We start from the raw sequence: 14107 nt of genomic DNA on the forward strand, positions 1-14107 counted from the left end.
CTTTCTCCACTTTTTTTATTTTTTATTTTTGACATGTCCGCATAAAAGGTGGGAGGAGAATTCAAACTAGTGACATCTACTTTAATAAGCGTGGTCACAGCCAATTGAGCTATCTCTTGGGAACTCTTTCTCCACTTATTTAGCTTAAAAGTTTACAACCTTTCTGTTATATGAGAGGCAACCTACTATTTATTTTCAACATCTCCTAGTTACTTGTGAGTTAATTATGTGAATTAGAAAAATCATAAATGATAGAAACACTTAATAAAATCTATTTACAGTAGTTGAATATATTTTTCTATTTGTTTCTTTCAATTTTCTAAATTCTTGAAACATTGTGAGTTGTGACTGCTATATATATAACACATAAATTGCTTTATCCTTCACATTGAGCAAAAGCTTTAGTTGTGAAGAAACCATGGGTGTTCTCAAAGGGATTATTCGTCCATACTTGGTCTTTCTTACATTGTCTTGGGTAGGTCTTAATCTTTTACCAATTTCAGGAAAGAGATCCACTTATATTGTTCATACGGACAAGCCCCTCATGCCCAAGGCATTTAATTAGTAGCCACCAAAACTGGTACTCATCAACTATTGACCCCCACAAATTTACAAACCAGTCTTCATTAATTGGAAACCCATCATCATCACCATCTCTTTTATATATATACAATAATGCCCTACATGGTTTTAGCGTTGTTTTATCTGTAGATGAGTTAGAAGCTCTAAAGAAATCTCGAGGGCTCATCTCTTCTTATCGTGATAGTACTATGATGCGGCCCCATACCACCCATACCCCTGAATTTCTCTACCTCAACCCTACTACTGGTTTGATGAATGCCTCAAACCATGGAAAAGATATTATCATCGGGGTCATAGATTCCGGTATATGGCCTGAAAGCCCAAGCTTCAAAGATGATGGTATAATTACACCACCTCCAACCCAGTGGAAAGGGTTGTGTAAGGGTGGACAAGACTTTAACTCCTCCATGTGTAACAAAAAGCTTATAGGGGCTAGATATTTCAATGAGGCTTTGAAAGCTGAAAACAATGGCTCATTTCATGGCGTGGACTCATCAGCTAGGGACGACTCAGGGCGTGGGACCGCAGTTTCCACCATAGCTTGCTGGGAATTATGTAAAAGGTACATCTTTCTTTGGTTATGCTGAAGGAACTGCCAAAGGTGTTGCACCACATGCTCGGGTGGCAGCTTATGTTGCACCACCGCAGTAATAGCTTTATGACAGCCCCTTAACAATAGCTTCAAAGTTCCACCATTATGACCACTGCTAACATATTGGATAATGAGCAACGCCCAATAGAGCAGTACAGGTAAGGTGCTTGATGCAGCGGAGGTTAGTAGTGAACAAGAAAACAGCAAGTAGAAGGGATAAATATTTCTAAGATTGTGAGACTATCACAAGAATCAAAGAAACCTTCTCAAATCAATAGATGCTATCTATAAATTTAAGGGAAAAGTGATGAAGAAACTCAACTCTGAGTATTCTTATTGAGAAAACCAAATAATAATCATAAACTGAGTTTGCTAGAGGCTATAAGCATGTATTTATAGCCTCCAATACTCCTAATACTACTAGAATACGGAATAGGGACTTTCAAAACCCTAATCCCAACAAAATAAGGAAAGAAAGTCGTTTTACAGCGAAATAAATGCGGAAAAGTAACATAGGCGCCCCGAGTGCGCTCGATCGCAGGTAACTTGCGATCGATCGCACTTCCAGAGGCTAGGTGCGCTCAATTATGCGATCGATCGCTGAAACAGGGGCCATCGGTCGCAGTTCCAGGAACTCCATTCTCCAACACAGGGGAACTGCGATCGATCGCAATCAGGGTGCGATCGATCGCACTTCCAGGGACTACTTCTTTTGCTGCGCGAGTCTGGGATCGTGTCACCATCTTCTGGGGCGTCTTCACACACTTATCCATTCCCGTCTTCTTCATGAAGTCCCATACACTTCGGTCTACATCATCCTCCCCAAGTTGGAGAGAATTCGCCCTCGAATTTGCATCCTCGTCCGAAGAATCTTCAGTGAACGGGACAAGGTGTTTGACATTAAAGACATCAGACGTCTTAATATGGCTAGGCAACTTCAAGCGATAAGCATTTGAATTGATTTTCTCGACAACCTCGACTGGACCAATCTTGCGAGCCGCCAACTTGTTGTATTCTCCCACCGGAAACCTATCTTTAGTTAACACGGCCCACACGAAATCTCCCTCCTCAAATTCGACAGCCCGGCGCTTCCTATCCGCATCCGCCTTATACTTTGCTGTGGAGGCTTGTAAATTTTGAGTGGTGAACTGGTGACCCTCTATGATCTGGGCTACTAAATCTTCGGCCTTACCATGAGGACGCTTCAAATCCGGAATAGGCGCCAAATCCAATGGGGCACGAGGATTACTCCCATAAATGATTGTGAATGGGCTAAGGCCGGTACTCCGGTTAGTGGAACGGTTGTAGGCGAACTCGGCTTGGAACAATTTCTGGTCCCACGACTTGAGGTGCTCCCCTACCAAGCTCCGAAGTAAGGCTCCTAGTGAGCGGTTGACGACCTCTGTTTGCCCATCCGTCTGTGGATGGTAGGCGCTGCTAAAGTCAAGCTTAGTACGAGACAAGTGCCACAAACATCGCCAAAAGTGGCTAAGGAACCGTGTGTCTCGGTCAGAAACAATGGACAATGGTAGCCCATGTAGGCGGTAGACCTCTCGAAAATACAATTGTGCCACATGTACCGCATCGGCTGTTTTCTTACAAGCAATGAAATGCACCATTTTAGAGAATCGATCAACAACCACAAAGATAGAGTCGTTACCTCTTTGGGTCTTTGGTAAGCCCAGCACGAAGTCCATGCTCACATTGGTCCACGGCCCCTCTGGAATGGGAAGGGGCATATACAAGCCAGCATTGGTAGCCGACCCCTTGGACACGTGACAAATTCGGCAATTTTTCACCAATCGTTCCACCTCTTTCCTCATGCTCGGCCAATAGAACTGGTCCGCCACCAGTTGTAGTGTTTTATCCCGCCCCATGTGCCCCTCATTGTGGCGTTCTTGGATAATCTTCAAGCGCAGGCTGCCCTCAGGAATGCACAGTTGAGTACCTTTGAAAAGGAACCCATTGTACAAACCAAAGTCGTCTCTGACCCCCGACGAGACCTCTCTAACAATGGGACCAAAAAACGGATCAATAGACAAAGAATCTTTCAATAAGTCAAAGCCTAGTACCTCCGAACTCATGGCGGTCAACAGAGATGATTTCCGGCTGAGGGCATCGGCCACTTTGTTCAAGGTTCCCGACTTGTGCTTGATTGTAAATGAGAATTGTTGGACAAAGGCAGCCCATTTAGCATGTCGGGATGATAACTTATCTTGACTATGGAGGTGTTTGAGGGCCTCATGGTCTGAATACAAGATGAAGTCATTGTAGGCAAGGTATGAGCTCCAATGTTTCAGTGCTTGCACCAATGCATAAAACTCAATATCATATGTGCTATAATTAAGTTGTGCATTCTTCAATTTCTCACTGAAATAAGCCACAGGCTGGCTCTTTTGGCTGAGTACCGCCCCAATGCCGATCTTTGAGGCATCACAATGTAACTCAAAGGGTAAGTCAAAGTCCGGAAGGACTAGTAATGGGGCTGTAGTCAATTTTACCTTGATCAACTCAAAGGCGGTAGTTGCAGCGTCACTCCACACAAATTTTCCCGCCTTCATACACTCCGTAAGAGGTGCCAAGATGGTACTAAAATTTTGAATAAAACGCCGATAAAAAGATACTAACCCATGGAAGCTACGTACCTCATGAAGTGTTGTTGGGAGAGGCCAATCCCGAACTGCTGCGACCTTGGACTCGTCCACCGCCAACCCATCTTTGGACACCACGTAGCCAAGGAAAAGAACCGAATCGGCCATGAAAGAACACTTAGCCGGTGCCGCGTAAAATTTTTCTCTGCGCAACACATCGAGGACCTCCCGTATATGTCGAATGTGTTCCTCCGCGGTGGAGCTATAGATGAGGATGTCATCAAAGTAGACGACTACAAACTTCCCGATGAAGGGGCGGAATGCTTGGTTCATCACCCTCATGAAGGTGCTAGGAGCATTGGACAACCCAAATGGCATCACCAACCATTCATAGAGCCCTTCGCGCGTTTTGAACGCAGTCTTCCATTCATCGCCAACCCGCACCCGAATTTGGTGGTACCCACTCTTCAAATCCAGCTTTGTGAAAACCCTTGCCCCACTCAGTTGATCCAATAAATCATCCAAACGAGGGATAGGAAATCGGTACCTCACGGTGATTTTATTGATGGCTCGGCTATCTACGCACATCCTCCATGTGCCATCCTTCTTAGGCGTGAGTAAGGCGGGGACTGCACATGGGCTTAAGCTCTCCCGAATATGCCCTTTGACGAGAAGTTCTTCCACTTGTCGCCTCAATTCTTCATGCTCCTTAGGACTCATGCGGTAATGTGGGCGGTTGGGAAGACTAGAACCGGGCACCAAGTCGATTTGGTGTTGAATGTCACGAAGGGGTGGAAGCTCCTTGGGTAACTCTACCGGGAACACATCGGAAAATTCGTCTAACAAACCCGTGACCGCAGTCGGAACTACCTCCGTAGAGCCACACTCCTTGCCATATAAGAGATACACACAATCCGAATCGAGCATCTCCTTAATGAACTCATGCTTAGCTAGCAATGTTTGACCCGCCCCTTTAGAAGGTTTGGAATCTTCTTTCGAGTTTGGAAGGAGAGTAAGTTTGACATTATCCACAAAAAAACTATAGGTATTCTTCCTCCCGTCATGATGAGCACTCCGATCATATTGCCATGGCCGTCCGAGTAATAAATGGCATGCATCCATGGCCACCACATCACACCATGTTTCATCTTTATACTTATTGCCAATTGAAAAATTCACAAGGCAACGTTTGGATACTATTACCTCGTTTCCTTTCTTAAGCCACTCCAAGCGGTACGGTGCCGGGTGTGTCTCGGTCCCAAGGCCCAATTTCCGAACCGCTTCCTCCGCTACTACGTTCTCACAACTACCCCCATCAATGACAAGCTTGCACCCTTTGCCCCCAATTGTGCATGTTGTCTGAAACAAATTATGGCGTTGGCCATCGTCGCTCTCCGCCTTCCGGGGTGTAAAACACACCCTCCGAAGCATTAATAGAGGGCTGTCATCCCCGGTGACAAATTCTTCATCCACCCTACCATAGTCGTCGAACACCGCTTCATGCTCATCCTCCTCTCTTGGTTCTCCGAATGTGTCTCCCGAGTCAATGAGTAGCCCCTTACCATATCTTTCTCCTTTGCGGCAATCCGCCATCCGGTGGCCCGGTTCTCCACACTTAAAACATTTAGGCCCATTGGATGTTGCAGCTCGAGTCGGGGGCCCCATGGTGGTTGGGGTACGGCCTTGGTTTGGGGCGGGAGTGGTGCTGCGTGCCGTGAAAGGCCCACTTGATCGGTTTGTGCTGCCCCCAGTCCCTCGACCAAATCCTCCAAAGGACCCTCTAGATGCCGTCCTTTCCAGCAATAGTGCTCTTTGATGGGCCTCGGACACGTTAGGGGGATCAAAGAGGTTTAGGGAATCCTGAATTTGTTGGCGCAAACCTCCAATGTATCGTGACACTAATTGGTCGTTTGTTTCGGCTAGATCCACGCGAGTGAGGTACTTGTAAAATTCTTCCGTATACTCATCCACGGACTTCGAACCTTGGCTCAAATTTTGCAGCTTTTGATACATGGTTCGGGTGTAATTGTATGGTAAAAAGGCCGGTCGCATATGCTTCAACAATTTATCCCAACTGTTGATTTTCTTCTTGCCCTGTCGTTCCCTTGCTTGCTTCAATTGTTGCCACCATGCCGCTGCTCTTCCCCGGAATTTGGTTGCGACCAAAGAAACTCGTCGATCCTCGGGCACCCCTTTGAAATCAAGAATTTCTCCAACTGCTGCTATCCAATCCAAAAATTCTTCGGGTTGAAGGCCCCCGTGGAATTCTGGAATATCGAGTTTGAAACCGCTCTCCCATCGATTGGCATAGGCTTGTACATGGGGTTGATGGCCATGTACTCGGTGCCCTGCAAAAGGGTTTCCAGCTTCATTCTCCGTACCTTGTTCGTCTTCCCCATCCGAGCCAGGCGGTGGGGGTTGGTGGCGACGCTCACGGTGGAACTCCGGATTGGCCAACCGAGTATTGGCGGTTGCAAGTTGTGCCCTCAATTCTGCGATTGTGTCCTCCATAAGTTGCCATTGTGCTGCCGCTTGTTCTCCACGAACTGAGTCCTCACGCTCATACACGTTCTCCAAATTTGCATAGCGGTTACCCCTTCCTCCTCTTGTGTTTGGTGCCATGGAAAGAAACTTGGGCTCTGATACCAACTGATGCAGCGGAGGTTAGTAGTGAACAAGAAAACAGCAAGTAGAAGGGATAAATATTTCTAAGATTGTGAGACTATCACAAGAATCAAAGAAACCTTCTCAAATCAATAGATGCTATCTATAAATTTAAGGGAAAAGTGATGAAGAAACTCAACTCTGAGTATTCTTATTGAGAAAACCAAATAATAATCATAAACTGAGTTTGCTAGAGGCTATAAGCATGTATTTATAGCCTCCAATACTCCTAATACTACTAGAATACGGAATAGGGACTTTCAAAACCCTAATCCCAACAAAATAAGGAAAGAAAGTCGTTTTACAGCGAAATAAATGCGGAAAAGTAACATAGGCGCCCCGAGTGCGCTCGATCGCAGGTAACTTGCGATCGATCGCACTTCCAGAGGCTAGGTGCGCTCAATTATGCGATCGATCGCTGAAACAGGGGCCATCGGTCGCAGTTCCAGGAACTCCATTCTCCAACACAGGGGAACTGCGATCGATCGCAATCAGGGTGCGATCGATCGCACTTCCAGGGACTACTTCTTTTGCTGCGCGAGTCTGGGATCGTGTCACCATCTTCTGGGGCGTCTTCACACACTTATCCATTCCCGTCTTCTTCATGAAGTCCCATACACTTCGGTCTACATCAGTGCTTCTGAAATGGCTTCACCTCTGGCCATGGGAGCAGGTCACATAGATCCTAATAAAGCACTAGACCCTGGTTTGGTATATGACGCAACCCCACAAGATTATGCATGTGAATCTATTATGTGCTTTTCAATCATACAAGGAAAACATCAAGAAGATTACTAGATCAGATAATTATAGCTGTTCAAACCCATCTTCTGATCTTAATTACCCATCATTCTTCATTTCATACAATAAAAGAATATTGAAACCGAAACCGATTAACTTTCAAAGGACTGTAACCAATGTTGGTGAAGGAGCTACAACTTACAATGCCGTAGTGACAGCACCGGAGGGCTTTAATGTTACGATTATGCCCAAGACACTAGTATTTGGAAGGAAGTATGAGAAGATAACTTATCCTCTTACCCTGTCATCTGAAAAGATACCGGCCGTTTCAAATTCATTTGGTCAGCTAATATGGGCTGAAGAAAATAGAAAACATCTCGTGAGGAGCCTCATCGTCGTGATTCTTGAGGGTTTCTTTTGAGTATATGGGCCACTTCTAGGATTTCAATCCCTATATGTGTTCTGTTCTTTTTGTGTCTTTTTGTTTTTATTGTCTCTAGCCATTTGTTTTGTTGTTTTTTTCTGTTTTGGTTTATGCGTCATGTTATTTGGTAAGGAAAAAAAGAAAAGAAAAGTATATTGGATGTTGTCTTCTAATGCATTTGAAAAATAATTACAGTGACCATGATGAGTTGATTGAACAAAAACCATCTTGATGGGCCCAAAAAGCGCATGAACTAAATATTGAACTCCTTTATATATAGTTTTTGCCCCCATAATTTAATGCTGAATATTAATTGTAAGTTTTCAATTTTCAGTTAACTTTAAAATAGAGATCATATAATTAAGGGCTACATTGACATTTTCTCAATAAAATTAACATACCGTAGTTCATATGTATAACATTAACTTGTTAGTGTTAAATTATCAGTTGTCCATAAAACTTAAGTTAATAAGAAATAATGAATTTAATCATTCAATTAATATTGTAACATTCCTCTTACTTATGGAACAGGATCCTCTCCCGTCCATTTTGAACTGAAGAATATTCAGTTAATGGTTAGGATCTCTCTATAAAGATCCTAAGGCCATAAATGGGACACTTGTCTCATTAATAAAAAATAATAAAATAATATATAAATTTTAAAAATAATTATAAAAGAAAATAATAAAAAACCAAGGGGTGGGCGGCCACCAATGGGGAGATGGCGGGACCACCCAGTTGGGGCTGGGGGCCAACCCCGACCACCCATCTGGGGGTGGTCTGAGGGCAAATCTTTTTTTTAATCGTTTGGCCCTTGAGGGGTGGCTTCAACCACCCACAGACCCGGCCCGTCGGGTGGCGAAGCCACCCGGTCTTGATAAGTGTTCGTGGCGAGGCCCGAGCAAAAAAAATAAAAAAAAATAAAATTTATTTGGCCTTGAGGGTGGTCCGGTAGAAGGCCAAACTATTTTTTTTAATTTTATTTTATTTTAGATTTGACCCCTTGGGGTTGGCCGGACCACCCTAAGTGCCATGGGGTGACCGACCACCCAGACCGGCGTTTAGGGTGCGAAGCCACCTAACCTAAATGGGGGTGAAGTGCATCCACCCTCAATGGAGTCTGGCCACCCACCTAGTTTTTCCCATTATTTTTCCTTTTTTTTAATATATATATATATATATATATATATATATATATATATATATAATTTTATTATTTTTTTAATTAATGTCATCTATCTCCTTAGGATCTCTATAGATAGATCTTCACCATTAAGATATTCTCCACTCCATGTTGGACTGGAGAGGATTATGTTCCCTTACTTATTGACTCAAACTCTCCTTTAATAATTGATCGGGCCCAACACCCGAAATGAGGATAAACTAGATACTCAAGTTTGAACTCATGACATACAAGTTAAATCGACAATTATTTTAAAAGCTTAAGTCAATAAAAATTATGAATTTAATTATTTGATTAATATTCTAACAAGAACACAAAGACACTTAAGAGAGACTAGTGTTAAAGGAATCAATGACCCGTGGAAGAAGATAGAAATATCGCAACCTACTCTAAATTGTAAAATATATATGGACTATAATACCAAAAAAAAGAAGAAAAATGCGAAGAACTTGTATGCAAAATCATTTAAAGCTTGATAGAAAGGGTGAGATTGAATTGTCTAATATTGTATAACATCCTATTGTGGTTAGAGTGATGCTAAGATGTGCCAAATAAGGTAAGGTGTCTAAAACAACGTAAGATGACGTGGGTTAAACAAGGTGACACCCAACATTGAAAAATGCTAGAACTGAAAAATAAGAGATTTATAGCTACAAAATTAGAATAATATTTAGTGGTTGGATAAATTATTTTAAGGAAAAGTCTACATACCCCCTCAAACTATCACCCAATTGACAATGTCCCTCCAAACTTTCAATTGTGACGATGTCCCCTCCTAAACTACCAAAAATTGTCAATGTTCCTCAATGATGAAATTACCCTTTGTAAAATAAAAACAAAAATACGAAAACTTCTAGAAAAAACCTAAAATTAACAAACAAAAAAAAAATCCGAACAGTGGCCAAATTTAAAAATAATAAAGCATTTTCCTTTTTATAAGAAAAAAAATTAAAAAGTTTCGATAAAAATTGATTTTTTTTTAAAAAATTTTAAAATAAAAGTTTCCATTTAAAAAAAAATATAAAATTTTCGTTTTAAAAAAAAATTTTAAAAAATTAATAAACATTTCTGTTTAAAAAAAAAATTAAAAATTCTTGTTTTAAAAAAATTTCGTTTTTCAAAAAAATATATAAAAAAAATTTATTAATTTTTTTTTAATTACAAATTTTCGTTTTTTAAAAAAATCATTTTTTTTTTAATTTATAGGGGTATTGTTGTCTTATTGAGAAATTTATAGGGGCATTTTTGTCTTATTGCTAGTCTTGAGGAGACATTGATAATGTTTTAATAATTTTTTTTTTTTTTTAGGGATGAACATTGTCAATTGGGTGGTAGTTTGAGGGGAGTATATGAACTTTACCCATTATTTTAATTAAAATTAAAGAAAGTGTTCGTTATTTAGTTTAAGGTTAGTGGCTAGTATTTAGAATTAGTAATAAATAATATTTTGGGGGAATTAGAAGTTTAATAAAACAAAAATGTGATAAATAATAGTTTGGAGTAAGTTTATAAATTATTATAAGTGTTAGATTACTAAGCTTTTAATTGGAAGAACCTCAAGAGTTGTAGACGGGATGAAACTCAGTGATCGGCGCCGTGCAGATAACACTGACGAGAACCTCTGTGCTGGACAACCTGAACCAAGCGAGGAATTGCAGGTTACAACTCGCTGTATTGCCATAATGGGATATGGAGGAACGTTGATTTTGGAAACTAACCTCATAACCGTTTTTGGTAGGCTGTTATAAATCATTTACTTTATCTTTTGTGTTTTGTTTTGTTTTGTTTTTTTTTTTTAAGCTTCATCTAGGTTGCGGAGCTAAAAAAAAAAAATTTACCAGCACCACCCAGCCTGGACCGCACTACAACCACCTAGGTCGAACCACGCCACCACCACTTAGGCTAAACCCTACCACCACCCGGACTTTGAGAAAACCCACCAAAACCGTCAGGCAAGGTTGGAGCCCCACCGCCACTACCTAGGCCGAGCGCCAGAGAACGCCACCTAGGCTAAACTCCATGCCGGAAAGAAAATGTCCCCCAACTTGAACCCCATGCCGGAGAAAACCCATATATCTATAAAAAATAAAATTCGCGGTGGAGCAAAGTCGTAACCATGTAGGAGTAGCACTGGGGTGGGTTTTTTTTCAGGCATGCGGTTCAAGTTAGGCGGCGCTCAGCCTGGGCGGTGGGCATGGGGTCCCATCTGGTGGTTTTGTACATGATTATTTTCATATTTTTTGGCTTTAGATTTGGTATGATGAGGTATTTTGTGTTTTTTTTTTTTTTTTCTTAAGTGGTTCCAAACTTAGGTGTCTAAACACAAAATAGTAAGGGTGTCAATGCGAGCGGTTAAAAACTGCTCGCTAACCGCTTAACCGTATTAACCGCTAACTGCCTAACCGCTATTACCGCCTAGTGGTTAGCGGTTATTGGGTTTACTAACCGTAACCGCTAACCGCTAACCGCTTTTTTATATAATATATTTTTATAATTTTAATTATAAAAATATTTATACATATAACATAATCACTTGATCATTAAATCACAATTTTTTAAAAAAAATAATTAAATCACAATTTGAGTCTTAATATATTATCACTATAATTTATATGATTATATTATATAATCATTTGATCATTAAATCACAATTTTTTTAAAAAATAATTAAATCACAATTTGAGTATTAATATATTATCACTGTAATTTATATGATTATATCACATGATCAATTGACCATTAAATCATTTGATTATATAATAACAAATTATACATATATAATATGACATAACTCATAAGTATACAAATTCATGCTAATACAACAATTAAATATCTAGAGACTTATTTTCAATGTATGTTATAAACATATAAGTCTATATATTTTCTAAGTCTATATAAGTCTACATATGCATATGAATAATATAAATGTATAATATCAATACTTAATCATATGATTCAATGACAATTCAAATACTTTATTCAAGGTTTCAAGTGAATCATATTATTAATGTACAATGATGATATGATTCGTATAATATCAAATTAAGTAATTGACATTGGATTAGACAATGACCAATTAATGTGTTACTTATAAACACAATTTAAGTATTAATGTATTATCATTATATGTTGTGACAGTTGTCTAAATTCTAAACTTTTTTTTATATGTTGTGTTGAATATATTTTTTTTTATATGTTGTTTTTAAATTTTTTTTTTAAAAAAAAGTTAACCGATTATGATTTAATATTTAAGGAAATTTTTTTAAAATACAAGTAAATGTAAATTTTGGGTCAAATATTTTTGATTTTTCAATATGAGCTCTTTTTATAACAATTGGGCCCAAGAAGACACTAAAAAAAAAAAAAAAAAAAGATAAAAAAGAAGCCCAAAAAGGCCCGAAAGCCTTAAAGAAAGCCCAAATACGCCTAAAAAGCTAAAAAAAAAGCCTAATTTTAAAAAAGCGGTTAGCACACGATTATCTATTTCATTAACCACTAACCGGCGGTTAGCGGTTGCGGTTAATGAAATCTACTAACCGCTAAGGTGATTACGATTAGCGGTTATTGCTAATAACCGTTAACCATAACCGCCTTGACACCCTTACAAAATAGTGAGTTAATGCCACAATCCCATAAAAGTTATTTTTCTTTTTTAAATGATTACCATTATAAGCTATTTAAAATGCCTCATGTCAGAATCTGAGTGAAGAGCTGCTTAAAAACAAAAGCCAGCTTTGTAGCCCACAGAATCCAGTTTCCGTAGAACTATGCAAACTAGGCCCATAATACATTAAAATATCAAACCCCAAAGAAAATAACGAAAATGTCATTGCAAGCAACAAAATGCTCCATTGGCTTAAAAAGAATTGAAAAAAGTAACTTCACCACCTGCCCAAAACAAATTAAAAATAAAAAATTACATGTCTAAACTGTTACGCTCTCATCTTCACCCCTACCTACGTGTCGCTTTCTACACTCGCAGTAAAAAACTGTGGTAACAATGTAACTCCAAAGCACAACTATCCCATACAAAAAGATTAACCCCACTTTATCTTTAAACCCCGTCGCTACCATCATCACCGTCGATGTCGTTGACTCTAAAGGCGAATCCAGACCGTCCATCATCCTCTGCAGATCTCTCGAGATCACGCCCGATACCAACACGAACAAACCCGACAGCGCCCACCCGGACAATCTCCTGCCCGCCATTATTTCCGACCCGACACGAATGGCATCCCAGCCGAGCCTCTCCTCCACGATCGACACCACGAGACCGAGGCTCAGAACCGCCATCAAGTAAATCTCGAAACACGACCCGATTACAAGCACCAGAAACTCGGACCCTGGCGATCCGGTTAGAGGGGCTAACACGCGCGGGACCGGGGCGTACAAGAGCGAGAGGGCGTAGATGAGGATGGTGGTGACGAAGGGCCGCTTCCATGTCAGCTTGACGGCGGTGAACGCCGTGAGGAGGGTGGGGCGGGCCGCGTGGCAGGAGGAGGCGGTGGAGTTGACGGCGGTGACGGCGGCGAGGAGGGAGAGGAAATAGGAGGGGAGGAAGAAGAGGACCTTGAGTTTGAGGAGGGAGAGGGCGTGGGCGCGTGAGTCCTTCCAGACGTGGCGGGCCTCGAAGCGCGTGGAGGAGAGGTGGGCGACGGCTTCCAGGTGGAGGACGTGGGACTTGAAGGGGAGTGAGGAATGGGAGAGGGAGACGAGGAGGAAGGAGAGGGGGAGTGTGGTGAGGGCAAATAGGGAAAGGAAAAGTAGTTTGTTTCTGAGGAAAATTTTGAGGGAAATAAGGAGGGTGGAGAGAGGGGGAGAACAGGTGGGGGGTTGGGAGAGAAGATCGTCCCTTTCGGACATTGTTCTCTTTTCTCGGCTCTCTCCGTGGTGGTTGGGTCAATGGGCATTCAAGGGTTTACCCAAATGCCTCCCTCCATCGGAGCTTTCTTTTGCTGAAAATGTATTATAACCCAACTACGGCTGAGAGTGCTAGAGAGACAGGGAGGTCTGGTGACAGCCAAGAGACTCAAATGTTTCCTAAAAGGATAAATAATAATATTAAGAAATGTCGTTTAGTTTTCCAAAATGTAGATTTAATTACATATTTAGTGTTGTTTACAGAGAGTAGAGTAGATAAAATACGAGAAAATATCATCAGATTACAATGCATGCTTAGATCCAAAATGAGAGCTTATAAAATGACTCAAGATTCAAGGCAGACGACATTTAACGAATGAATGAAGTTTTCAAACACTCCTTCACTTTTTGATAGGTTATTGTATTGGAAAATTTGAATGACACAACTATTCAACCAACCCAAATCTCAC

General features: G+C 40.9%; 1 protein-coding gene and 1 pseudogene across 1 annotated transcript; one reads left to right on the forward strand and one right to left on the reverse strand.

Annotated features, from left to right (window-relative positions):
* The first annotated feature begins 418 nt into the window (after window positions 1-418).
* LOC132190979 (subtilisin-like protease SBT3) lies at window positions 419-7591 on the forward strand (annotated as a pseudogene).
* Window positions 7592-12701: 5110 nt separating this feature from the next.
* LOC132190981 (uncharacterized) lies at window positions 12702-13640 on the reverse strand. The gene has a single exon (XM_059606004.1). The coding sequence runs from the start codon at window positions 13638-13640 to the stop codon at window positions 12702-12704; it is 939 nt and encodes a 312-aa protein (XP_059461987.1).
* Window positions 13641-14107: the final 467 nt, after the last annotated feature.

This window comes from Corylus avellana, chromosome ca8 (genome assembly GCF_901000735.1).
Source record: "Corylus avellana chromosome ca8, CavTom2PMs-1.0".
NCBI lineage: Eukaryota > Viridiplantae > Streptophyta > Magnoliopsida > Fagales > Betulaceae > Corylus > Corylus avellana.

Excerpts from the sequence above, each read along its gene's own strand:
- LOC132190981 (XM_059606004.1), bottom strand. The coding sequence starts at position 13,640 with ATGTCCGAAAGGGACGATCTTCTCTCCCAACCCCCCACCTGTTCTCCC.